Here is a 27,879-nt window from a genome sequence, read left to right as displayed (position 1 = left end):
AGAATGAGTACACAAACCCATTGTACTAAGAAACATTCTTTAATTCTTCCTCTGTAAGGAAATACTTTTTTTTAATTTGCATCATGATACAAAAATGCTTACATAATAATGGTTAACCTGCAAAACATTAATAGACAAAGTTGCAGTGGTCTGCAGAATAAGTAGCACAACAAGGACTGTTTACATTAGAACACATTTTACACAAATTAGAAGCTTCTACAATTAAACATCTATTAACTCCAGGGAACAACCTTTTTCATCTGCCCCTTTGGGTATGAAACATTGCTTTAAGCTAAAAACAGGAAGCATTGTTTGACCTATACATGCATTTTTAAAAATAACCGATTTTTAAAAAATCTAAATGGAACCAATTTTTCCCCCGTGTATTTTTTTAGCCATTCACTTGTCGAGCTCAAAGACATTTTCGATAATCCTTCAGTAGTTCTCTGGAGAAGAAGCCTCAAAGAGTGTGAAACATTGAAAATTAAAACTAAAATCAACCAATTACACCAGACAACACACATCTATTAAAAAAAAAGACAGAACAGTGAAAATTCAGGATCCAATACACCACATGCAAAAGGTATGTGAAGACCCAAATGGTTATTCATTTGACATCAGATTTAAAAAAAATTCAGGGAGTCACAACATGGAACCTCTGGGATTTTAGATGACATTGAGAAGAAAACAACAACCAGAAACTCCCATATCTGAAGCTAAATTTCATCGAGATGGATGTGTTCTTATGGCTTTAAGATGGTCTAAGGACTGCTGCTGCTGCCTTGGTTATCTTGGCTTTGACAGGCCAGGGCTCATGTATTACCAGACCTGTGGGACTTCAAACAGCTCAGAAGAGGCAACTGCACTGTCACCTACAAGAGATTCCAACAAAACATTTTTTCTGCATCAGTACTAGAAAGCCAGTGTTAAATTAGATTGAACTAGTTTGAAATTTTCTTGTGTTAGTCATACGTCCTCAATGGAAAAAGAATGAAATGATTAAACAAAGTACAATAAGACATTTAAAATCTACTCACCCACATCCAGGCAGATCCAAAAAAAATCAGCACAGATCTTAATCAGGAAAGTTGTAAAAAAAACAGCTATTGCCAGTGTCTTTGCCCTTTCGGATAGAGCAAGAACATTTCCAAATGTCTAACCCTCTGGACCAGATACTAACATTAGGAGAACTGCTGTCAGTGTTGATAGCACTTGGCCTTGTTGGAAGCAATAAAAGTGGCAGATTGCTTTGCACTAGAGAGCAAGATTGCCATATGGGATTCTGCCTCCTTTCTCTAGTCTGTCAAGGTAGTTTAATTGCCTTTTCAATAGGCTCTAGACACCATGTCACCCCAACCACAAGCAGTTGAGTTATGCCATTGATGTTATTATTCCTTGCAGAATTAGATTACCAACAAGCATTATGACGATGTACTTTATCCTGCTGGAATATTGTCACTTCAGGATAATCCTTCAGCTTAGTAGTAATGTTGCAGAACTAAAACTAGAGTATAAAGTTACAAACACACTGTTTGGATGTCATTTTTGCCATATTAGTACTGGCCTTAAACAGACAGCAAGACACCATGTCCTGACTAACTCCATCTAGACATGGCTCCACTGTTGACTTAGTTGAAATCTAACATACAAATGCCACCAACACCACTTCAAGAAGTCACTGAAGCCCCACTTGCCTTTTCCATAGTCACAGATGTCTTTACCTGCAGCCATGCCCCTCTTCATAATAGCTTTCTTATGCAAAACATCCCATAATGTGCTTAGGGTCATTTCTGCATTATCTGTAATATGAGCCACATCTGTGGACACTCTTGCTTTAAACATCCTTGGTGTCCATTTACCCAGCAGGTTCAATTTTTTGGATTAAACTATAGCTAGTGATGGAATGAACATTTAGAATTTTGGTATTCAGCTTTGTAAACTGGGTTAATCATCCGTCTAAACATGGGCTGTTTACTGAACAGTCCACATGGGTGTGGACTGAATTCGCAGAAAGCCTCACGTGACATGCTGTTCATAAGCCATGAAGGGTGATTAATTTCATTTCTGGACTTGCAGTTATACTCTCAAGTGAATCAACATACTTTGAAAACAAACTAATGCGTCAGAAACGCAAAACTCAATTGCATTACTTTTTTACATGCCTATTGTGATTAAGTACAGATTGGTTTTCTCCTGTAGTTTCTGCTTAGATGTGGTTAGGTACTCCAGGTGCTCTAAACATTCTAAGCAAGTAAATGGCAGAAGTGTTGTTACACCATGACGCAATTGTTTGTAAAGTCAGTCATTAACGCAACTTTTGCACAAAAGTTCAGGTCTTCAATTGAAACTGGCAAAATAATGAATAAGGAAATGTTTTCAGAACTTGCTATACCCAACTTGGGGAATGTTCTCTATATGCGAGCAGAAATTCATTAAAAAACATTTCTGTGGGCAAACAGTTCAAATCACAAATAAATCACATGGGACTGTGATCATTTATACAAATTTACCAAGTGCAAACATGAAAAAAGGAACAAAACTATCAAAACTAAAAAGTTCAGTTTTGTTAACACGGGTAGGTCAAACACAGATTCTTGTCTTCGGTACCAAAGAGTAGCATACCAACTACTAAACTGCTGTTAAATTCTACACCCTTCATCTCGTTTAGAAGATGGTGAAGTTTGCAAAGTGCTCAGCCCAGTTTCGACTGAGCGCAATGCTCAGAGATTGACCATGTCCATTCGCCGAGTGCCAGCAAGGGTGGGGTGGGACTGATGGGCCAGGGCTCTGGGTAAACCTTTGTGCCCTCTCAGAAACACACCACTCCCACCACTGCTGAACCGGAGAAGGGCTGTGTAAAAAGCTGGGCGGCTCAGGGGACTCTTGAGCCCCTTCCTCCGTCTCCTGTGTACAGTGAAGGGTTCACTGCTGCAAGCTGTGAAAAACTAACTGGCTAATTTGTCTTGCCATCTCGCGAGAACTTGGGCTCGTTCTGGGGAAACGCCCCTCATCCGTGAGGCCAGTCCCAGCTGTGAGCACTCTCAGTAACACTACTTAGGGCTGCAGACAGCTGCTCAGATGGTGCTGTAGCCTACTGTGGAGTTTATCCTATTTGATCCGGCTTTGAAACGGCTCCTGCACTGCACACAGCGGATCTTCCACTAAATAGGCTCAGCAGTCAGCTACGCAGGTTACACAAATGCCTTAAAGATTTAGTGTGCTTGGAGAAACCCAACCACCAAAAAAAGAGCATTCCTTAGATCTGAATATTACTGAAAGCCAGATTTTAAATTGATACAGACTTACCATTAGTAAATACTATCCCAATGAAACACACTCCTACACACTCCATTGGTATAGTTAACCAGGCTGAAAACAGACTGTACTGCCAGCCTGTTCTGCTAAGGTGTTGGCAGGGCTTGAGCATCTAAAAATGAATCATTTTCTGCTGCTGACAATTGAGATTTCAGACCCTAGAGACCTTTAAATTTCTCCATCACATTTGATACTCTAAGTTTAGGAATTTATTTTCTCAAAAGGTCAGTTTCTAAACAATCTTAATCTTGCCTGTTATCTCATGTGAGTTACATAAAGATTTATGTAAGTTTTACAACAGCAGAAGTGATCTCTTCATACAAAAATACTCCACTTTCACTCCAACAGTAGGCATATAGTTTAAGACTCTAATCACTCTTACAAAAGATACATTTCCCACTTAGTTAAAGGTATTCCGAGTTAGAAAAGAAAGTAAAGCCAACATTTTAAAGGGATAATTTTACTAGTCTTCCCCGTGGTTATTTGCTACATACACCAAGTCATCAGTATCCTTCACCATTCAAATCTAAATTTCAGTCGAAAATATATAAAATCTACAATATTGCCAATAACTACCTAGCCGAGCCTGAGCTTGATACAAGTGGACTACATTACCAGTTTTGATACAATAACTGATATTTCTGCAAGCTACATGCTGCACTGCATTTAGTTTTGAATATTTAAAAGCATCCAAATGGTTTTTGACAGAAATATTAATTTCTTACCTATACTAAACACCCACTCTCAAAGCATATTGACTGATATACCTTGGATTTTTGTTTTAACTTCCATACAGGAGAAAAAAGCACAGATCTGAGAAACCTAAACCACATCAATTAAAATGTTTTATCAGGTGAAATGCTATAGATACCAGTACATGCACACACAAGCTGTGCAATTCTTACCTTCAGTTTTCCTCTTTTTGTGTTTCCTGCTTTTCTTGCTGTGGGTGGATGAAGCAGGAGGCCAGCTGCCGCCTTCTTCATCCATCACGCTGTCCTGGATCTCCCCCTCTGTCTCGTCAGAGCCCTGCTCCTCCTGGATTGGACTCATGCTCCTCTTCTCTGAAGCCACCCTACAAATGGCACAACATGCATGATCGGAACTCTTAAGAGCTAAAAATGCTTCCCGGGGATGCAGGTCCAATTATCTAAACCCACTGCATGCTTGCAATGGAGTTTGACTCCCAGACGTATCAAAATAGTGCTGGTGGAAGCACTCATGATTTCAAGTACTGGAAGACTCCCAAATTCTACAACACAACACTTTTAAAGTCTAAAATTGGAATTCTGCTCAAAGTGGTCCGATTTTCTAAAAACATTTAATGCATGGAGAAAAAAAAAACACCCAGATTTGGGTACGTGAGGTACCACACACATTGAAAGCGGGAGCTTCTACACAGATGTGGCTCCGGGATCAATTAAGCGAATAACCTCCTGGCATTCCTAGGGCTGAGTAGAAAAATGTTAAGTAGGCCTGGTTGCCTATGATGACAGCTAACATTGCAACAGGGGGGATGGGAGATGGGGCACACTGGGCAGGGGCTTCAGTGACCACGACAGCTCAATTTCCTGAGGCTTTGAGAAATGCTGTATACGGTGATGTTGGCAGGAATTCCACAGGTTTGACCAGAAGGCAAGAGGTCAGGAGTGCGATAAGCAGTCAAGGTGCAGGGCCAAAGAGCAACAGCAGATCTTTCACTTGCAACCTGAGGCAAGAGCAGGCAGTGTTAACAGCTGCCCAGAACTCCACAGAGCGGGGTAACCGTCTGCACGTCATGTTCACAAGGCCAATGAGGTCAACCTCCCAGCTCTGCCAATCAGTACACATGAATGGGAAGCCCTTTCAGCCTCTGTAAAATGTTTTAGTCGGATGCCGAGTTTTAATCCTCCATCATTCTTGACACCCACTTCAAAAACTCCACAGCCCTGAGTACTTGGTTCCAAAAACTGTTTCAGTGTTCCCCACCCGCACTACTTGTATACCACAGTGATACTGTCAGGATTTTGTATGTAAAATCAACTAGTATTTTTATGCTTCAGCATTTGATGCATTTTATCTAGAATCAGCTTTATTACGTGAAAAGTTTGTTACTTGACTAATACACTTGTTTATAACTCAGCTTAGATGCATCCAGAATTTCACCCCCTCTACCTACGAAACACATCATAACCAAGCAAACTAATGTAATTAGTTTACAAGAGTGGGTGTTTAGTATAGGTAAGAAATTAATATTTCTGTCAAACTAATGTAATGTCCACTTGTAATGGAATTTTAAATGTCCTGGCATGAAACCGGTCACAAATGGAAAGCACCCTCAAAGCTAGCATCAAGGAGTTAGGTTTAAGAGATAGGCTAAGCCCCAGGGAACATTCACATACTTTCTCTGAAACTGAAAACCATGATGCTATTCAGAGGTTTCTCTTACACACCCAATACTCCAAAAGCACATTAATCAATGTCAGTTTAGAGGTCTTAAAATTCAAGGGGAGAGGCTCGATTCTGAAAGAACTTCTTTTTCCAGATCTCTGGTTCATACAACCAGTCACCATCAGTACAGTTTTTACTTGCTGTTGTTGAATCCATAGGCTGGTGCAGTGTTGGTTGGAGCGCCGCTCTGCGTCATTAACCAGACGTTGTCTGGCCTTCTCTCTGCAACATCTGCGTATGTCTGGATACTGGGAGGTTCTGTGGTCGTGCCTGTGTTGTTAATGCCACAGGTTAGAAATTTGTGAATAAGCAAAAAGATTGCTATGAATATGGCGGGATATCCCATGTGAAAGGTATTGAAATTAAAAATTCGTAATACTTTCTACTTGATGACTAAAACAGTAGAACACTTAACCACTAAGTCATAGTAGGACGTAGATCAAACTAAATTCTTCCCTAAATTCAGCCTTTCAAATTTAGTGAAGCAGAAAAAATAAGCTGGTCAGATCATTGCCTTAGATTTCAATAGAAATGCACTAGATTTTGTATTATAATGCACAATTATCCTTATTTCAGAAGACTATGCAGTTGTTGGCAAGATCAAATCTATGTCATGAACTGAATATACACAATGATACTCAAAAGGCAAATTTACATGAGCCATAAATGTTACCTAAAAATAAGGAGTTCTTACCTTCAGTTTTAATTTTCTTGTGTTTCCTGGCCTTCTTGCCCTGGGCTGTAGGGCAGCTCCAGGTACCACTGCTGTCATTAGTGGGCTCGTTCGAATTCTCCCCTTCCTCGGTGTCATCGGAGCCTTGCTCCTCCCGAATTGGACTTATGCTTCTCTTCCCCATAAACACTCTGAAATTAATATATTTCTCAGCTGAGGCATGTTTGGACACTAAAGTTTTGTGAGCACTAAGATCAAAGACCTGTCAAAAAAAAACTCAGCCATCCCATTCAGATTGTGTTCCCATGAGGGAACAAAATGCAAGTGATTTGATTTGTGCAAGGAAGCTAAAGAGATCTATAAATAATGGAAATAACCAAGGATCACAAAGGACAAACCTTTCATAGCCTCATTGTAGCAGTTTTGCAAAGAGACTTACAGAGCCCTGCAAAAGAAATCAGACTCTTGCAGTGTTTTCATAATGCAAAGCTGAAGTCTTCCAGTAGTACCCAATCCACATATTTTATTCAAAGCAAAAAAAAAACTTTTTTCTTATGCATAAGCATTTAAAACCTTTGCTGTGGCAAATTGAGAGAGGAGCACTTTACCCTAAACCACACTGAGTTGCTTCCATCTGTCCGCAAGACTGGGTCTGATCTACCGCGAGCTACTATCACTGTAGAAGTTCCTCCGCGAGGTAGTGAAGGTCAAGCAAAAACTCAACCATGAAGACCAAGGAGCTTTTAAAACCACCTTGGGGGATAAAGTTACACGCAGGCGTAGATCCAAACAATGGCAATCGTTCCAAAGCCCCTCGATCCCTTTGAGCATGGTCAGGCCGGTTCCGAAGAAGCGGAAAGTCCCCAGACACTGCCTAGATCAGGCCGTCCCTTCAGACGGAGCAGCCAGGTTAGAAACGAGTTCGCAACGGCACCTGGAGACCAATGGCCACTCTGGAAGTTAGAGTGGCTGGGAGCAAAGTGTCATATCTGACACAAACCTCACCTCCAAAGCTACACTGCAGTGGCTTAAGAATAAAAAAGCCAACTTGAAACTGCAGTTAAGCAACTTACAAGCACCTTAAAGCTTATGATAATCCTCCAGCACTGCACTAAAGGGAAGCAAATGTACCAAGTCAGTATGCAGGGCTGGTTGAGACTGGGTCAAATTGCTGCAATAGTGTGACAAGCAGATCGTATCGCCATGACATAGCATTCAGTTTTGCAATGCACACCTACCTGGGGATGGGTTTCTACAAAGAACAGTCTCTTGTGGACCTGAGTACCCCTGGGAGCTGTAGAGTAACACGTACTGCTGTGTAGCACCTCTTTTCCATTTCCCCTTTAACACGCAGTTCTGTTCAACAGAAACCCCTTGGTTGTCCCCTACAGTTGCCACACAAGACAAGGGCCCTCTGATGTATTTGTCTCCCCCAGGAAGGGGGGAATTGTAACGGAGCTAGGGATCCGCGGTTACATATTCACTGGCAACAGCGATGTAAACAGGGGGACCGAACCAGCACCCCAGCAGGGGAGCCAAGTGGGCCCCCAGAGCCGCAGGACGCCGAGGTCCTGCCAGTGAGCAGCGGGTCACGGCGGCGCAGCTCTTACTTGTTCGCATACCCGTAAGCGGGGGCAGCAGCGGAGACCGCGTTGTACTGGGACCTTAACCAGCCGTCGTCGGGCCACCTCTTGTTATCCGGCTTTTCCTCCTGCTTGTTCTCCACGTATTCCGCATAGGTCTGGATCCTGTAGCTCTCGGCATACCTGCTGGTGTTCACGGCTGCCGGAGGGAAGGACAAAAACCCGGCGTTAGATTGTAGGACCCCCATGCAGCATTCCAAAGGGAAGGGAAACGTGGACAAGGCGCAAGTGTAAGAGAAATCAGATGAGCATTAATCTAGAGGAATGGCCAGTTTGATGGATCCAGCTACCGTGGAAGACTTTCCTTTAACCAAAAAACATTTTGGTATTTGAAACTGGAAAGGTAAACCTGACTAACGTAGTTCGTATTAACTGGCAGAGGGAATATCTTAATCAGATCTAAAATTTACCAAGCTTAATGTATACGCAGAGAAATATCCAGAAATAAAAGGTAACATTCTGTCCTTCTGCCTCATTTATTTTTTATTGCTGCTGGACAATTGAGAGGACATGGTCGAAGCCTCCCGCCAGTACAGGGACCCATGTTGCTCTTGTACTTGAAGAAAAACGTAAAGCACACGTTTTACAATGACTCAGCTGCCCCACCCGAGAATCCATTACAAGTCTTAGTTCTATAAAACAGGCAACTTAGGACTGAACCAGTCATGTCTGTGGGGCATGTAGGTATTGGCCACAATTACAATACAATCATTTACAGACATCCCCATCAGGCCAAAGCTCTGCAGCGCTCTGCCTTTTATGTCACTGCCAAGCCCTGTAGAACCGCCCCTGCTCCAACAGATGAATCAGCACGATGAACTGGCAGTCAATGGATTCCTCTGCTTTTCTAGTTCAGTCGTCTACTGAGGCTTTTGTGCAAGAAAAGCGACTAAAAAATTGTTTTCTTGATTTTTTTTTTATGAACTAGCTTATAGATTCATTTTTAAGAATAGCTTAGATATAATAAAATCTACAGCATGCAACAAATTGTTGGCGGACAAAGGAATTGGCTGAAAATGAATGGCAAGAGAACCTGCTCAAGCGGACAATTCTCACTGCAACAAATGCTGGGATGGGACAAAACATGTACAGTCTGATAAAAGATTAACTGCTGAAGACAAACAGATTGGTATAAATAGAGCACCGGTTCCTAATTATTCATTACTTAAATATAGCATGCTGTGTGAGCACTAAACCTTTCTGTGGTAAATATCAATGCTCGGTTGATCTCTGCTTCACATTTAAATATGTGGAAATCAAATGTATTCTAGGTTATAAACTGAAGAACCACTTCTGTAAATTCTTTAGCTCATGGGTTTAGGTTTGAAACACAGGCTGTCTTGTGGGTTTCCCTTAATGTCATTCTTCATGTCTCTGGGATACTGAAAACCTATATATTTAACATCTGCTACCTATTAGAAGTAAAGTAGTGGAAACGTCAAGCCTAATGGAGGGTGAAAGATGCTTTACATGACTAAGCATTTCTGAACAAGCCTTTTTCACTTGGCAAGACCAACGTGTCAGAGACCACCGCGGTATCAGAAATGTTGTGCCCATAACCTGGACAACAGTTTATGGAAATCCTGGCAACTCGTAATTCTAGACTCCCTGTACAGGAGATATACTGCATGGCCAGTGAAACCTAATCTACTGCATCGTAAAGAGGTCTCAGGTCTCAACGAGCAAAGCGATGCCCCTAAGCAACGGTCTAAAAAAAAAAAAAAGGTTCACAAAACCTCCAAAAATGTTAAACCTTAAATTTAAACGGATATCCACAGAGGAAAAGTGGCAGCGGGACTCATTATGAAGTATGTCGTTCATAAAGAAAAAAGTCTTGGCTTGCAGCACTGTCAGAGTCCAAACTAGAGAAAGCTGTTAAAAGTGGGCAAGTAGCTACATGTAGACTCGAGGTAAATTGTATTCCTAATGTTCTTACAGTTTGTCAGAACACTCATTAAAAAGTAAAAGGGCTAGACCAGGAGTTCTCCAGCCACAGGCCTGGGGACCCACACACCTGCCGGTTTTTCTTGCCCCGAGCACTGAAAAAACTTCATTGGAAGCAATAGGGTTTGTAGGAAACTGCCTCTCCATTAGTGCTTTTAACTTAAATTCTCTACATGCCGATTTGAACAACTTGCAGAGGTGCAAGCAAAGGAACTAATAAACCCCCAGTTGCACCCATTAAAGCAAGAGCTCTGTTGCACAGAAAACCAGCAGGCGTGCCCCCCCAGGACAAGAACGGGGAGCTGACAAGCATATTGAGCTTCTGCTCACACCTGATCATTGAGAAAACCCACAGCGGCATACAAGGGGCAGAAGTGCTCATGCATTAAGTGCAGTTCTCCAAGATGGAGACAGTGTGGCTTTAAAAGGGAAAGTGGCATGCCAGCCGTGCTGGTATATACAGGAACAAACTCTGAAAACAGGCACCGCACACAATGAATGCTGCAATACGCAAACATACACTGGAAATTAAATCCAAAAGGTTTTGGACAACAGCAGTCTATGGCAAAGCAAACGTGTTGGTTTAAACCAGATTTCAGTAACCTTGTTTCAACAAGTTAGAATTTTAGGAAAAACAATTACCATGTTTGGCCAGTTCAAACAGTTTTTACTTAAGATGGAATCTGTAACACTTTATATTAATGGGTGTCTGTGAATCAGAGACTTGATGAAGTAATTTTAATACACAGAAAATGCATTATATGAGCAGAATAAACGTCACCATGTTTAGCATTCAAAATAACCACACTGTCAATGGATAGCACTGTGTGGTGCAGCATTGCCATGAGGCATGTGATCTCACTTGTGGTACAAGCACATAGAAAGTCAGTGTGATGAAACTGATGAAAGGCAAATCCGAGTTGCGAGAAAGTGGTCAGGTGAAGGCAAGTAAATTCTTCACAAAACAAAGTGCGTGTCTAATGCAGTTTCTATACATTTCATTAATTTCAGCAAGTGAGTGGTTTATTCTCCTTTCAGTAATCCTAGTTGCGCCCACCGAGCCATAACACTTTTTTGTATCGTCCGAGTACACCACGTACCCCAGTAGCAAGAAAGCCCTTTACCTCCTACAATGACCCATAAAGAGGGGAGACTTGACCTAAGACGGCCAGTTCTCGGAGCTCTCAATCTCAACCGTACTGAACGAGACAGGCACTGGGCAGGGCTACAGCCCGACTCCGCTCGAGATGGCTGCAACCAAGCTGATTAAAAACACATGGAGCAAAGTTACAGCCAAAGAAAACAAATGAAAGTCCATTTTTGTGAAGCACAGATCGGGTCAGTATGCACATTCAAAATTTGTCAATTTTGCCAATCAAAAAAAGGGATTAAAAAGTCACTTCTCAAACATTTGAAGATTGTGGATAATTTAATTGATGAGACCCGAGTGGTTTTAGACAAAGGCCCTCACCAGAGAGCAGAGTGAGCTTTGTGATGCAGGTATGCCTCCAAGTGTCGTGAGCCAGGTTCACATCTGAATGCGACTAGAACTTCTCCAGCAATGGGGCAGGTACTGCCAAGCAGAGCTGGGATTACCGAGCCGGGACTCTGGTGTCCCAGTGACCCCCACGGTGCTTCGCCCGTCTGTGCCGAACCTCCTGTCTAGCGTGATAAAGGACCGAGCGAGAGGTGGGTGGGTCAGTACAGTCTGCCAGAGGGCTGCGAGGCAAACTGAAAACTTCAAGTCGGGAGGGCACCACAAAGGAACTGGCGATCTCTCTCTCTTCTTGACTAACAGCCAGGAAACAAGTCCATCTTAGCGGCGAACAATTACTAAGATTCCTGCACAGTGCTACATGATGGTTAGTTTCCATGATCAACTTAATCAGCAGCCCGCCCAGTACCATAGCGATTTACTCTCAGAACACTACAGCCCACGGACGAGGAGTCCCGTCCTTAAACTGTAGCAAAGGAAGCCGTCAATTAAAAAGGGGGTAGTACAGATGGCTTTCATTTTGCAGACAGTTTAACTTTTGACTCATATTGCAATTCATTAGTATTTAAACATGCTAGGCAAAATAAACACTCAAGATTCTCGAAAATGGCTAACTATAGTGAAAATATTCAACCCTAAAATTTTATGGGAAGAGTGCCATTTTAAACTACATAAAATGAAGAGGTTATGTTCTTCTTACATTAGTTTCACATGCCCTCACAAAAAAGCAATATCATTTCAACAAAGTTGATTCCTCAGGAGACAGGTTAAGACATGCGCTTGTGTGGGGTGGTACATCAAAGTGTTACTCAGCTTGAATTAATGCCACACTCTGCAAGTCGTGACTTCTGCATTCACCATCCTTAGTTTACTTTACTTACTCATCACTGAAGCCAACACCAAAGTGATTAATAAGCCACAACCGGTCAGAACAGCTGTAAATTTGACTAACCCCCTAGCAGGACGGTGTGGGATGTAGAATCGTTTATGATGATGCAGGCTTTGCTGCAGCAGCTGCAAGGTGAAGAGGTCACCACCCCCCACCAGCAGGAAAAGATCGAGGGGGAGGGGAGCTGCTCTCAAGTCTGAACTCTGATTACTTCCCGTCTTCCTGATGTGGTCCGACCTTGGCTTTGGCATTCCAGTTACGTCAGAAGCACGTCTAGCAACTGCCTCTTTTTGGCCACGTTTTGGCGAGGGTGGCCATCATCTGCTCAGGTCTGATAGCACTTATCACACCTGTCCATCCAGCTGCCCTCATTTTAATGCGTCATCCTTCCCTCACGGGGCGTGGTCCACAGCGACTGCAGCACGTCCCTCAGGACGAGCATAACACATTCAGCTTCACACCGACGCACATGAAACCCCTTTGTTCAGCAGGGTATGAAACAGTCATCTTCAGTCTTGCACAAGAAAATCTTCTTCCCCTTAGATTTATCCTCTTAATGTTTATTTCTAACTTGCAATGAAGACATGAATTAGAATCCATATGCATACATCTCAGCAGCTATTACGGAGCAAAAACATGCTTAGAATAAGCATTTACAAATGGTTTTGGGGTTATTTAGATTAACTATTCTTCTTGATTGCGACTTGAATAACAGCTGCACAAAACTTCTCACTGGAGATTTTATGAGTGATCAGGCAATTAAGCCTGTTGAATATCAAACAAGTATAAATCGAGAAAGGCAAAAAGAACGCTGCCTTTGTGACAATCGTGTTGGACTATCACCTCAGGCAGACTCCCCAGCAGTGAAGCCATGTCCTCTTGGCTCAAGCGATGAGCCAGGGCTGATATACAGAGACCCGAATACAGGTAGATAGTGTGGTACAAACAGCAGTACATGTTTCCAGACCCATTAATGGGGAGGACTAGACTGATGGCCTGGGTGAAAGCATCTAGCGCTACAAAAGTCAGCCTCTACTGATTATGGACAACCTAAACAATTTCTGCAGTATATCCAGTACTCAGCTCTCTCCATTTCCAGTTTCGTAAACCGGCTTTGTCCAACGATATCAAAATCTTGAAATGTAAAGAACTCCATGCCACAGTTTGGGGACTACCCTTCACGCACTGCGTCCGACACGGACACGTGCGGAAAGCTTGCCCGGGTGAGAGCCCCGGGCCCACCCTGCTTGTGCCCACTGCCTGCTGGGATGTGCTCTGGCTCCCCACGACCCTGGACTGGACGACATGCTTAGGAAACGGATGGGTGGAAGAAGACTAGCACCAGTCCAAACTACGGTGGCCAAAAAGCTTTAAGCCCTTTAGCAAGGTCTGTTGTAATAATGAAAGGTGTTTCTGTTACCCCACTGCTCTGTTCCGTCTTCCATCCTCTATCCTATCCCACTGTTGTAACTGGGTAGCATTTTCCTAAAACCGTTTTATAAAGCACTTCTTCCCCTCATACTACTTAAGCAAATACAAGCCGCTGCTTTGAAGCACCTCAAATTGCTGCCAGGCCCTCGCACTAAAATCCTCAGTTCCTTTGCAGTCCACTTGCCCGAAATCGTCAGCTCTGGAATTGGCTTCTGCCCGTCCAGATTCAGAGTGCCTGTGATCACAGCTTTTAGATGTTTGTGTAACGATGTGTAGTGCAGAGTATCATTTTATTTGCCTTCCAGCTACCAGACGTAAAAACATTTTTTCCACTTTCATGTTTTGATACAACATTTTATTAAATTTGCTTCTCATAAGCGATCTCGTCAATATGAGAAGTAATGGAGTATATTCGCAGAAGTTAGTCACTACCTCCAGTGGCATCTGTTTCACATCGCCTGCTTTTGAATCACTCATCTCTGCTTATTACACAGCAAGGCCACAGGCCAAGACCAGTACGGGGGTGAAGCGCAAGTGCCTTGGCTGACCCATAATAAGAACATTAGGATAATCCCATGGAAGGATAATTAATGGAAAGCCTCACTCTACCTTGCTGTGCAAACTCAGTTATTTAATATGGACATCAAGTTCCAAACTTTTCACATCCTTTAAAAGTAGACACTACCAGGGACAAGTGAATGAGAACCTCCTGGATCCCATTTTTATTAAATCATCCAAATTTAGGCATCAGAGGGGCTATGTATTTGTCCCGTCCGTTCTCACTTCATTACCCACGGGTGGCACTAGTGAACACAGCGGCACAACTGCAGACGGGAAACAAAGTAAATAAGACTAAGAAACGTCTCCTCTAAAGCCATGTGACATTCGCAGCATATGACCTTCATAACTTCCACGCTCATTACCCTGCACACAATCGAGCGTGTGTTTCTGCAGCATGTCCCAGTTCCAGGTCTCCCCAGTGGTCAGACCATGGCTCAGCCTCTCCGAACTGGAATTCCTCTGGGGCCCTCCACATGAGCACTTTGTAAAATAAGTGGACGCCATGCTGTGCACCCAAAGAACAGGCCAGTGCATTTTGTAACAGTCACAAAGTTAAAGATCAGCATAAGGAGATAAGTGAGGAAAAAAATATGAACACCACAACCATCTTGCACCGTTAAAGGCCTTTTCCCCCTTTTCCTGGTGGAGGCCATATCGAAAGCTCACTTAAAGGGGGCCATAAACAGCAAAGGAAAATTTGCCCCTCAGATATGGCATCTTGCATAGCCAGCATTCAAATGGAGGTACGTGGTGAGCACCACTTTAGGTTTCAAATGTGACATTTCAAGTTAAAGTACTCTTGTACCACTGTGGACAGCCAACAGACCAATCTATTTATAGCTCCTGATTGTGTACACAAGTTACATGCAAACATGACATTCACCTAGTCCTAATAATTACTAAAACCACATTTGACAAAATTGACTTTTTAAATCAGACGGCATTCAACCTAGTCGCGAAAAAAGTGTACTTCTCGATTTAGTAACTTGTAGGACCCACTTTGGCAACAATAACTGGAATTCAACATTTCCTGTAAGAATTAGTCTCTCACTTGGAAGAATTTCTGGCCCCCAGTTTTCTTGGAAAACATGTGCATCTCGCTCCACCTGGTGGCCAGAGTTCATCCCAATTCCACATTCTAGTCATGTATTCAATGTAGATCTCGTGCCACAGCCGTCCAAGGCTCTACCATACATCTGAGCTCCTCCAGGTCTACTCCCTCCGGCAGGCTGTGCTCAGCCGGGGCCAGTGCTCTGCTCACTGTACCCAGGACCAAGTCTCAAGAGTCTCAGTCACCCTGATGTTCCCGTCGCTGCTCCACTGTGACGGCATGCCCTTTCTCTCACCCTTGGAGAGAAATTGACTTTTTCAACCCAGACTTTACCAGGGTCTACATCTGATTATCCTACGATCTATATAAACCTGAATGCTTTATTTTTTTTCCTTTTATTTTACCTTTTCCTTTATCACTATGTGCAGTTTGGAAGGGTGCTTTATAAATTAACTACACCACAGTAATTCTCAAGCACTAAGAAACTACTACAAACTTTTTACTCTAGAAACTTGTTTCTCTCATTTATTCAGAAAATGTAATGAGTCTGGTATTTAATTTAATCTAAACAGAAGGAACAAAGTCTTGATTTTTTTCCACAAGTGATTATCTGCACATAATCAAGTTAAAAATGCATTGTAGCTATGGGGTGGGGTATGGAGAGAAATAAGAGTCTTGCTAACAAGAAAACAGCATTAGGACACTAAGAAGCATGAATCCTAATTCTCATAAGATGGCTGAGAAACTGCTGAAGCAGACAAGCTCACAGCCTGAGGATATCATGCACATAAATCACGCTTCAAGGGATGACTGATGCAAATAACTCAGTTTGTTTATTCCAGATGAATTGGTAGAATGACTATCACAAGTGCAAGAAGCCCGTGATACTAAGTCACACTTAAAATGGTTATCACATGGCCCATAAAGGCACTGTTGCAAATGTCAGAACAGTTGAATACAGCCTTTCAGACAGAGGACAGCACACTGTCCACACACCTGGGTGTCACGTCCACCCAAAACCTCAACGCATCCTTTCAGCTCATGCACCTGTACCTACAGACTAGCCCAAGGGTTCCTGAAATTCAGTGACTGAAGTAAACCCATATCTAGGACTTCAGAAAGTAGTATAAATATGAGAACACCCTCCCCACCCACTTGCACATTTAGTAAAAAATGTCAGTTAATTTTAACAGAACTTGCTGATAGTTCACAGGTGAAAACAAACAGCATAACAGAATAACCTTCCTAAGAAAACTGCAGGTTTGTGTGGTTTCCATCAGGGTGTAGGTCTAGTTTGTTATTCAGCATTGAACTAACCTTTAGCCAATTGATTAATTTCAATTTTTAACACTGATTTCTTTCAAACCAGATTCCACAGCCAGTTTGACAGCTTCTAGAAAGCTAAACATTGCAACACCAACAGTGATTAATGTCACCGTTTCAATTATACTCAAGAACGGGAAGCATTATCCACATATATCTAGTTTGACAGAAGAGCATACATTTCAGTAATATCTGCACTTGAATATTTTCAAGGCTCCAAAACTGAGACCAGTTTTAAAAAGTAAAAAAAAAAGTGAGCAGGCCTTCCAATTAAAGTTCCTTTGCATATGGCTTGAATACCGAGTTATACTTAATATACACAAATATTAGGAACAGTGCAAAAATCTGGTATCCTTACCAATTTGTACTTGGTCAGTCTGACTCAAACACACAAATGCCGACGTGTCGTCAATCCAGGATACCTGAATGTTACCTGCAAGCATAGAAAGTCAGATAAATGGTCCTTCCTTTCTGTGCCCTGAACTAAAGGTTTTCATCTACCACCAAGTCTTACCAAAGGCACTGAAGAGCTGGTACAGATCGCTCGTTTTCCACTCCTTCGGAAAGGTGACATAGAGAACATGGTCTCTCTTTGGCTGCACTGAGGGCAGAAAGTAGTAAGGTTAAGCAAGAAGACGGCCACTATGACAGGAGAGGTGACTTGAAATCTCAAAACGGACTGAATTTACTCACAGTCAGGTCCACTTATATTGAGGTACGGAATGTCTATCACCCTCATAAGGAAAAGCCTAGAAGAAAAAACTCACTTTAAAAATTCAGGTGGTGCGCTCGGCTCAAGACATTCACAAGAAAACATTACTCCCACACCATTTAGTCTCTAGATTTAAAAACAGTATGTTGATAGACTTTCCAGAAGTGGAGGTTAAAAAACTATTTTCTGGTACAAATTACACTGTCGAATGCACACCCCACAACTCCTTCAAACTTTGTTTTATTAGTCATGCATATTAGAAATGCAAGACTGTACTACAGAATTTGTGATCACAAATAAGCTAAATCAGACATTAACAATTTGCAAGTACATTTACTTTGATTTTACCCCCAGCTTCTTTTTATTCCGCATGTTTCCTGCATGGAAGATTACAGGGCTCCGTCGTGTTTTTAAAATTTCATCTTTTACTCACTGCTCAAGACGAAGATGGACGCTTGGTGTACAATTCACATTTACTCAATCACCTCATCGAAGGATATTTAAAACTTCCCACGGTCTACAAGTTTAAATGAGCTACTTAAAATCAACGTGACACCAAGCATGCGTTTGTAGAACAGTACGACTGCTCTTGGAGTCAATGGATTGGCCCTAGCTGGCAGTCCTACACCAAATGCACAGACTACAGTATGTACCAAGTGTGAAGGTAACATGAAAACCACCCAGAGCTTTTCTGCCGCATTCTGTTTCACATTTAAATTTACCACAATTACCTAAACTTTTTCACCTTCAAAACATAGAAAAGTCCAACAGTAAAAAAACAAGTTAGCCATTGTTTCTTAGATCTTTCTTTTTAATCGTTCACTCAAAAAAAGTGGCTGTTTCTCAGTCACTAGCGGGCTGTTCAATCTAAATAAAGATTGAGTAAAGCAAAAGCAACAAAGTCTCTCCTGATAAAGGTAATGCAAGGCTGGAGTAGCTTTAGGCCTAAAACCATTTAGCAAAAAATTAGTTTATTCAGAAGTTATTTTGAATGTGCACTACCCAACCACCAGATAGATATAACAATATCTGATTTGGCTAAAAACTCTTTAATAAGTAGCTCTCTAGATGGATGAAAATTCAGATTTGCTAAAATACAGACGTATTCTTTTAAAAATAACCTCTTCCTCTGTGGTCAACCACATTAAAAAAAAAGTAAGAATTTGACCTACTTCCTATTATTGGATTTTTGCCCTATTGGCAAGTGTCAGTAACCCAACTCTTGCACATATGTTCAAAGCATTTTATGATTAATTTGGAATTTGTTTAGAGCACACAGTAAAGGATTCAGTTACCGTGTAGTTAAAGGGGGCTGTAGCGATAACTTCAGAGTAGCAACAGATGCAACACAGCTACTTTCAGGAACACATGTTTTCTGCAAGCACACCTTAAGTTATTTTCAGGATCTGTGATCCTCGAAAATACCAAACCTTATCTGGATACCTGCCACCCCTTCACTTAAAAATAATGCAGTGTTTGAAGTACCTGTAAAATGCTCATTTTATCCATGAAGAGCAATAGGAAGCATTCAAGGTTTTGCTAATCAAAAAAACTGATCACACCCAGTACTTACTTGTTGAAGAAGGGTTCAATGAGCTTAGATCTGGCAGAGATGTGTTGTTTTGGGGGAGTAAGAAATGTTCCTAAGAAAAATAAATGCAAAGAGTTACTGCTGTAATGTCACAGATGCTTATTTAAAATTAGCAATCCAGGTGACTCGCATGGTATCGTATTTGCAGGGAAGGTCAGTCAATGCGTTATAAAAAAAGTTAATGCAATTCTCAAGCAAGCACAAAATCCATACCAAAATAGTTTGCCATGGAGATGAAGCAGAGGCCTGTTATATAAGCATCATAGCCAGCTTCATGGAGCTGTTCCGATGCAGTGTTGTAGCTAGGGAATCCATCCGCACTTTCTGGAACAAGAAACCAAGCAACTTCAATTCTAGAAAACCGAATGGGACAAGACTCATTAGAACACAAAACAGGGTGTCTGAAATTGCCAATGAACCAGCATGGTTGGTTATGTTTTACATATTTTGCCGATTAGTCTACATTACATTTTGCGCCATCTATATAACCGTCTAAAATGTTTGTGGTTACAAAGTCAGACAATACAGTCAAACATGATGTTCACATTAAGAACACAAGCATTGTAACTGGAAGTTTTACGTCAAAATTCATTTCCAGCTCTTCAGTCTCGGCTTAGTCTCCGTGTTGAAGATCGGGAACTGAGGTCTGACAACTGCAAAGATTTCTTACCAACTTTTGGGGGTTTGAAAGGTGTTTCTTTTAATTGCTTTTCCAATTCTGCCAATGAAGTGTTGTTAATAAGCTCCTAACAACAACCAGAAATAAAGCATGTTAACTTGGTTTATACAATAAGAAAATGGCAACAGTTTAGTACAAACAAGGAAATGACTTGTCTTTTCTGGTTGCTAAGCCATTAACAATCTGATCTGAATACCTTAAGTGTTTCAAGAACATGGCTGAACAGTCTGTCCCCGACTCCAACAAGCCTCTTAGAACGGCCTTTTGGAATTCTGCATACTTGTATCACATTCCTCCGTGGAACATTCCTTAGCGACCAGAAATTATCCTGGCCATTCCCTTTGGAACTCTTCCCACTAATATTTACACACCAAGAAATCCACACCATTTTCTAAAAGACGTCTTATCGACATTATTGATAACTGTATAACTGTACATCACATTTCATCACACAGTATCACTTCTGCTCCCCCCTCCACATTGCTTGGAAATAAGCAACAAATGGTTACTATGGTTACTTGCAAGCAATACTGTGCTTATCTCGACTTAGTTCACCAGGTCGTCCTGAACTGTGCATAAACTATCCTGTAACAAAAACACAGCATGCAAAGTGTTTTATTAAATGGCAAAAACCTCAGCCATGCTGCCACCTAGAGGACAACAGATTATCATTTCACTTTGCTCAGCCAATCACACTCATGCAGTAGTGCCCCCAGCCCCTGGACTGTGGGGCCGCTGTGGTGCCTTTTTATCCAGCTGAGATCTTAATCACAGGCTCACTGATTTCACCTTTTGGTGGCACATTATAAAATCTGCTTTTGGCTCTTAATGGGAAAATTAGATTTGTACTTCTGTTTCAAGTTTCAGAACCACCTTCACTCAGGTGTGCGGTCTAAAACGTAACCCACTCAAACAACTGCTGCAAGAAAATAAAGCTCACTTCTCCTTCCTACCCATCTGTTGATTGTAAACTGACCACCTATTAAGAATGGTTAGTCAGACACATGGGTAACAAATTGAGAGAAGGCTGCAGAAAACTCATGCTGAAGCCACTGGAAACCAGACCCTTGAAAGACAGTTATGCGATTGTCGGTTCTGAGTAACTTCCTTCCTCACTTAGCCAGCGCTGGGAATTTAGAGCTCAGCTGGAACTGGTCCCCAGCCTGGGCTGTGGGGAACTACTGCTCCAGCAGGCTACAAGGACCATACCTTAAAAGGCTGCGTAGAGGCCATAAGCTTGGTGTCCAACAGCCTAAAAAACAAAACAAGTCAGAATGAGCGATACGGGGAAGCAGTTCAGCAGGTGTGTGGTCCACAGGACCAGGACTGGGGTTGATGACTGGGACTGAAAACTTAAACGCATTAAAATGGCTTTAATCTCTTAATCACGATTGCCCGTTTCCTTTTAAACGACTGCATTTTCCAAGTAAAACAAAATACCAAACGACTGCCTTTTCCACTCAACCATCTACTCCAGCTGCTAATATTCCCACTAAGAAATGCAGTTTCAAGCTCAGCTGGAACGAAAGCCTGCAGGTGTTGTCCTGGAGTAAGAAACCCTAATGTATCCAGTTTCCTGCATCTTAGACAAATGGAGATTCACAAGTTGAACAGTATTAGGTATTCAATCTATTCATCTTTACAGTTCCATAACTGTACAAGTAACAGACGTTACCAGTACTACAAGTCACAAAACGTACTATTTGTAAGCATTGAAATTGTAAAGGTAGGAAGTGGTAATGAGCTTACCTAGGGAAGACGCACATTGTAACCTCTTTAAATTCATTCAATGCCTAGAATCGGAGAGAAGTAATAATGTTTACGATCCCATCAGATTTAAAATCAAACAGCCAGGATCTGACCTCAAGATTTTCCATCTCCTACACATGGTGCTCAAAAGATCAAAATGGCAACTTAATAAATTAGTTCAGAAGAAACCTAAAGTGGTTTTCAAACTACTTACGATAAAATTAATTTCACAAAGCTATTAATATTTAAAGCAATACATGAGAATTCATTTTGAATTAATATCACATATCCTAAAACAGTCAAATATTTTTACAACTGTTCTTTAATCCTTAAAAGCAATTCTGCAGATCAGCTCATTCCCTTGCCCTGAACCCCTTCACCACGGTAATGAAACGCCTACCTCTGGCAGCGGGCAGTAGAACTGATGGATTGTATGCATTACATCTAACAGCATGTTATGACCAACCACAAGTTTTCCCTGCAAGTGAAAAAGAGTAAGAGACGGACTTGTGACCAATCAGCAGTAACCAAACTACCCTTCTATCATTTATAGACGGTGAACCCCTCGGCACTAGATTTGACATCTTCCTTCATCAGGAACATGTATTCAATTTTGTAATACTTTTGGAATACTTGCCGACTTTGAAATGGCATGAATGACTCTGGAGAAACCCACAGCATCATTCAGCTCCTCCTGTAAAGAGAAAAATATTGTAATTTGTGGCACAACTTAAGGTAAAAAAAAAATAAAAACATTAAATGGCATACCTGCTCTTTTTCTTGCTTATATTGTTCTCTCCTTTTTCGCTCTTCTTCATCCACCTTGCTGATTAAAATACATCTCTCTTTCTAAGACACATGAAGAACAGGAGAAACGTAAGCAAAAGCTAACAATGCCCTATACCATAAGCCTCACTGATTGGGGCAGAGAATTAAATATTTTGGACACTGCAGAGTGCTTTAGAGGGAAAATCGCAACCGAGACAGATAATGATTTTAACCACTCTACAGTTAATATGATGGATGTGAAAAGTACAAGGAATCAACTCGCCAAGTGAGGACTGCACTAAAACCGATCTATGATGTGCCACCCATTGGATTAGGAAAGTACAGAAGATCCTACAGGAGTATCCTTGAGGGCCTCAACTCAAACAGCTGATCACCAAGCTGTTTGAGTGGAGGACATCCTCAGAACGCTCAGAACATGGCACTGGTGAAGACACCCTGCTTCCCCAACCTGGCATTGCCCAGCACATGCAAAATACTGCCACCACGCCTGTGCCACATAACTAAGTAACTGATTACTCAGCAAAGGAGAAATAAGCAAAGTCTGCTATTCTATAAAACCACAGAACACAGATGCCAGACACCACTAAAGCAAGAACATCCATTTAATGAAGAAATTAATACAACAGGCAGATGTACAACTGGATAAACTAGTCCGGTAAGAGCACCTTCTCAGCATTACAATTTACTGAAAAGAGGTGAAAACTGCAATGAACCATTTTCCGCAGTCTCTCCAGTTATAGAATATAAACACTTGGGCTTCTTGAAATGTATTTTGTATAAAAAAGCACTGTAATAGTGGAACTTGATCAGACAAATTCCAATTTGACAAATTGATCATTCTTCATGAACCGTGAAGTTGTAATACACCACAACACCCTGCAGTTGTACCATTGTTTAATTATAGGAATTGCTGTACTTTGCATTTTCTAAATGCACTTAATACTGACTCAAATCTAACACTAGTTCTCCAATACTGAATTAAGGGTGTTTGATATAAGCCCCTTCAAGCGATAAGCAAATACAGTGACTACACAATCTTACCTTCTCCGTTTCAATGGTTTCTACATGAACACCCTTAGGGTATCTGCAAAAGGAAACATTGACTAACTTTACTATGGAATTTTTTTAAGCCACTGCTCAGTAAGTTTGCAACGGCACAATATTTCTAGACTGAGTTTAGAAACAAACAAATTTCTCTTCTCACCACTACCAATAACTGTTCCATTACACTATGCATTTCAATTTTTGCATTGAATCTATCACGACAGCCGTACTCATCATTTGACATCAGCATCTCAAAAGTAAAGAGCTATATATTGTAAATAAAAATAGCAAACACTTACTTCCAGTTTAAGGTCTGATAAATTAACTTCCTCTGATACCTAAAAACAAAAACAAAAAAATGAGTACTCTGCAGATCTGGCCCTGAATAAAAAGCTCTGAGAAACAGATGACGTACCAGTCACAGTAACAGAAAACAATTGAACCAGGTAAACAATTTAGCATTCAAGAAAAAGCAACAGGTGCACCACTTTCATCACAGATGCAGCACCATAATCACCCCCCTCACTTTGTCCCCATCAGGTGCTAGAGAGCAGGCTATGTAACTGCAAGACCTTCTTTAAACTGTGAACACAGATTCTATCTTGGCTCTAATATGTTAATACAAAGCAACATCTATAGAGTGAGATGTAGAGACAGCTCTGGCATTTAAGTCAGGGTAGGAACATACACCCCAATTAGATATTGTGCAACAACTTGGCATTCCATTTAAAAAAAAAGTAAAGTTACCAGCAGAAAGCCCACGTGTCAAGTAACTCTTGATGTAGCTCTTACCCAGTGCACGGAGGCAGCTCCACGCTGGTCTTTCCTGCAGTGTTCAACAAGCCTTCTACTTCTTCGCTGAAACAAATCCAGATAAGAAATTCTATCACATGCCCCCAAGAGGAAGCACACCCTGCACAAAAAGTTAATAAACTGGACAATAAAGACATTAATGAGAAACACTTTCATTTTCTGCTTAACTTCCAACAAGAGTTTAAAAAAGTCTTATATCACCTGAAGCCTAAGAAAAATCCTGCAAGTAATTTTAAGCATTAAGTTGTTTATATTAATCAATAATATACCGCCTGAAAATGATCTAGTCAGCTTGGGTTACTTTTACAAGTAACAAGGAGAAAGTGAACACATATACACCAATCAGAGTTTTCATTCGACACAGTAAAACACACATCAGCTGGAAGACATCAGTCAGCCATCCACTGACTGCACAAGTAAGCCACAGTCTAGACCCAAGCCCAGCTATGTTCAATAATAACTACAGTCAAACCTGGCACCTCAAGAAGCTTCAATAATATAATATTTTGGCTTTATTTCCATGATTTAAAGTGGAATTAATGTCTTGTTCCTTCATAGTCTACATATAGACATGCTCTATGCTCCTACATGGAACAGTCAATTAACAGAGCCACCATTTACATGCAGTTGTGACTCAAAACAGTCTGGCCACTAATTTCAAATACTTGGGTATTCCTTGACATGAAATCTGCCACAAAGCCGAGAGCTGGAGGGATGTACGTCTACAAAGGCAGGAAGCTGGTCTTTTTCACACAAGGTCTTTGACAAATCCACCTGCAACTAGATCCCTAAGCATGTTTATTTTCTAGAGCATTAACAGAAATTCAGCGATCCTCACTCTGGAAAAAATGGATACTTACACAACTTTGTTGATGAAGTCCTTGTGCTCCTCTGGTACATTGAACGGTCCCTTGGAGGAGTTTGGGGAGATGAAGGACGGTGTTCCAGCACCATTGGACTGCGATCGCTTCTCCTCATACTGTTCCCTTAGCTGGCTCTCCTCTTCTTGATTCAGATATGGTATTCCTACAGAAAAGCGCAGCCTGGTTGAAGTAGATTTCCAGAAATGTCAGACTGTAGGTGCCTCCATGTGGGAGTCTGTCCTATTCCTCTTGTCGAGTCAGGACAAGCATGTGCCTGATCATTAGGTATATGAGCCTAAGAGCATGAGAAGCTACACTTCCTTTAAACTCACCCCACAAATGTTCAGTGAGACTCGCATCTGGTGAGAAGGGCATTTCATGGCATAAGTCAAATCTTCATCTCAAGAAAACCATGGGGAATGACAGGGTCACGAAAGGTTGAGCCCAAAGGAAGGGCGGCAGATGAGGTATCAGGCCTTGATCAGTGTAGTTGTAAAGCAGATGGACCATCATAACCATTAGAGACACTGGTTTGCAGCAAACGGACAGCTGCAAAAACCAGCACACTCCGACTCCCAAGTCCAAAACTACAGCATCTGCGCAAAACACCCGTTTTTCACAGCCATTAGCACATCCTTATGCCCACACATTCTGCACCACCCATCAGAGCCCTGTACTCAACACCTTGATTCACTGCTCAGGAGGATTGTTGGCAGCTCCCCTGACCCATCACACCCCAGCCCAGGCTCTAAAACACCAAAGGCACAGCCGTTCCTCTGTTCCCTTGAGAGAGGCTACTGTGCCTTTCCTGATTTTCACCAAGCTGGATGGGTAAAAGGTCCTCAACACCTGTGATTGATTGAATCAGCAATGAGGTGACGTGCAAGAGTCACTTGAGTTCACTGTGGATAATCAACGATCAAAACAAAATAAGGAAAAAGTACTGAATATCCAAATATATATGAAGAATATATAGTGCAGTCCATAATTATTTGGACAGTGAATTTCTGCTGTTTTGGCTCTGTACTCCAGCACATTGAATTTGAAAGAAAATGACTACAAGGTTAAAGTGCAGAAGGTCAGCTTTAATTGGAGGGTATTTACGTCTATATTGGGTGAACCATTTAGGAATCGTAGCCCTTTTTATGCATGGTCCCACCATTTCATGTCACTCTCCAAATACTTACGGACCACACTGTATATAGAGCAATAACGTGTTATTGGACCTCCACTTACCATTGCAAAATACTTTGTTGAAGTCAAATCCCTGATTTGCTAGAAAATCTATACTGGAACTCTGAAATAAAATGAAACCCATGTTCAGTATATTGAGAAAAGAAAAAAACATTTCAAGTGCTCATTCAAAACAGTTTATGAATAAGAAATAGAGGTAATCTTTGACAGTTAAAAACTATTACTATTTCAAAAGTATGAGTTGCATTTGTTCCAATTTAATGACTTTCACAGGTCTGAGTCCCATCGGCAATATAACCAACAGCCAGACTATTGCCTTTTAAAGAGAATGTCCAGTTACCTCCCACAAAGGCTAAGGATTAGACTTTTAAAGTCATGGAAAGCTTTATCTTTTAAGGAATAGGTTATGGAAAAAAATGAATTTAAAAAAAAATAACTTACTTGACAGACAAACTTAATATCTGGTGAATTTCTATTAAAGGGCTTTGGAAAGATATAAAAGTTAAAAGCCTTCATGACATACCTGCGGAAACAAGAAGAGCAAAAGCATTTACGTACAAGACAGGATGGCAAACAGATCCGCTTTAATTTAAAAGCAAGTTAAGAAGAACTCACTTGGACTCCGAGTGGTCATATTTAAATGTACATAGACCAAACTGAAAAAGCAGAAAGTCCATGGAATGCTTGAAGGAGAAACCAAATGGATCACAGGATTAGTGGAAGGTGAAATGAACACAAAACAACTGCAAACATGGTAATTAAAACCGACAAGAACTATATTCCCATTGAAATAAGAGAAAGCGGAATATTTTCCAACAAGCGCAGGAAAAAATGCAAGAACTACCATTTTAAAAAGATGCACAGGTCTCGTAAAAAGCATTTTAAAGACATTATAAACTGAAAAACACAATGATACTCTTGGTAATAAAGCAATGAGGCGTACCTTTTTCAGTTTACGATACCTCTCTTCTGGCGTATCCAACCCGTTAGTTAACGCACTTACAGAAGGTCCATCGCTGATCCCTTCAGTGAATTAAAATACGAGTTAAAAATGCCTGAATATGTTACTGAGCTATACCAGCAAGGAAAAGGATGCATAGAACCAGTACGACCCACACGAAACTCTCACGTGTCTTAACTGATAATCTGAAAAATAAAGAAAACGTACCTGAAAACTCCCCATCGATGGCAAGAAAATCCGCTTCTTCTATTGCACTGTATATCGCGTTCAAGCGCTCTTTAAAATCTGCAAAAACAGGCAGCAATATTAGGTAGGTATGCATGCACGCTCTTTACCATCATTTCACTCATGTCTGAAAACAAAGCAAACAATACGTTTTCTCTCCTTAACATTTAATAACAGCAAGCAGTTTTTTTTAAAACAAGTATTTCTGATGGCATATTTTCACATCGAGACCGTTTACACTGTGCAAGACTTACTTTTCCTTGTTATCTCCATTCCTGCAGAACCACAAACAACCGAACAGGCGTCTCCAAAAAGCGCCCTTTAACCTTTTTCTCACAAGCACTTCCGGGGCACGAGTTTAAATCACGTGGGTTTCCCCCAAAATGACCTGTTCGAGGAGAATGGGTCACCAAATCTCCTGTCAAAGTCTGATTAGCTACTATTCACCACTATTAAAAAGCACCAGGAGTCTCTTTCTGTTCTATAATCCTTACTATACGGCCG

General features: G+C 41.3%; 2 protein-coding genes across 3 annotated transcripts in view; one reads left to right on the top strand and one right to left on the bottom strand.

Annotated features, from left to right (window-relative positions):
* Nucleotides 1-27,879, top strand: part of LOC102699240 (bifunctional apoptosis regulator) — a 51,388-nt gene that overhangs the window by 15,857 nt on the left and 7,652 nt on the right. The window lies entirely within an intron of this gene.
* Nucleotides 21-27,718, bottom strand: parn (poly(A)-specific ribonuclease (deadenylation nuclease)). 2 transcript variants are annotated; one of them, XM_015359819.2, is made up of 26 exons: nt 27,630-27,718; nt 27,358-27,435; nt 27,133-27,212; nt 26,805-26,872; nt 26,631-26,712; nt 26,232-26,292; nt 24,993-25,158; nt 24,112-24,177; nt 23,619-23,657; nt 23,317-23,359; nt 22,255-22,335; nt 22,124-22,180; nt 21,887-21,964; nt 21,487-21,530; nt 20,947-20,989; nt 19,729-19,804; nt 19,272-19,382; nt 19,041-19,110; nt 17,449-17,504; nt 17,270-17,356; nt 17,114-17,188; nt 8,029-8,200; nt 6,440-6,609; nt 5,883-6,015; nt 4,221-4,390; nt 21-872 (listed from the first exon to the last, which is right to left on the bottom strand). In XM_015359819.2, the coding sequence occupies exons 1-26, from the start codon at nt 27,646-27,648 to the stop codon at nt 820-822; spliced, it is 2,178 nt and encodes a 725-aa protein (XP_015215305.2). In that variant the 5' UTR covers nt 27,649-27,718; the 3' UTR covers nt 21-819. The 2 variants fall into 2 exon arrangements, with proteins under 2 accessions (XP_015215305.2, XP_015215306.2); XM_015359820.2 differs by having other exon boundaries at nt 8,041-8,200.

This window comes from Lepisosteus oculatus, chromosome 19 (assembly GCF_040954835.1).
Source record: "Lepisosteus oculatus isolate fLepOcu1 chromosome 19, fLepOcu1.hap2, whole genome shotgun sequence".
NCBI classification, from domain to species: Eukaryota; Metazoa; Chordata; class Actinopteri; order Semionotiformes; family Lepisosteidae; genus Lepisosteus; species Lepisosteus oculatus.
Note: the sequence above shows the minus strand (reverse complement) of the source record. Positions and strands in the feature narration are given on the sequence as shown.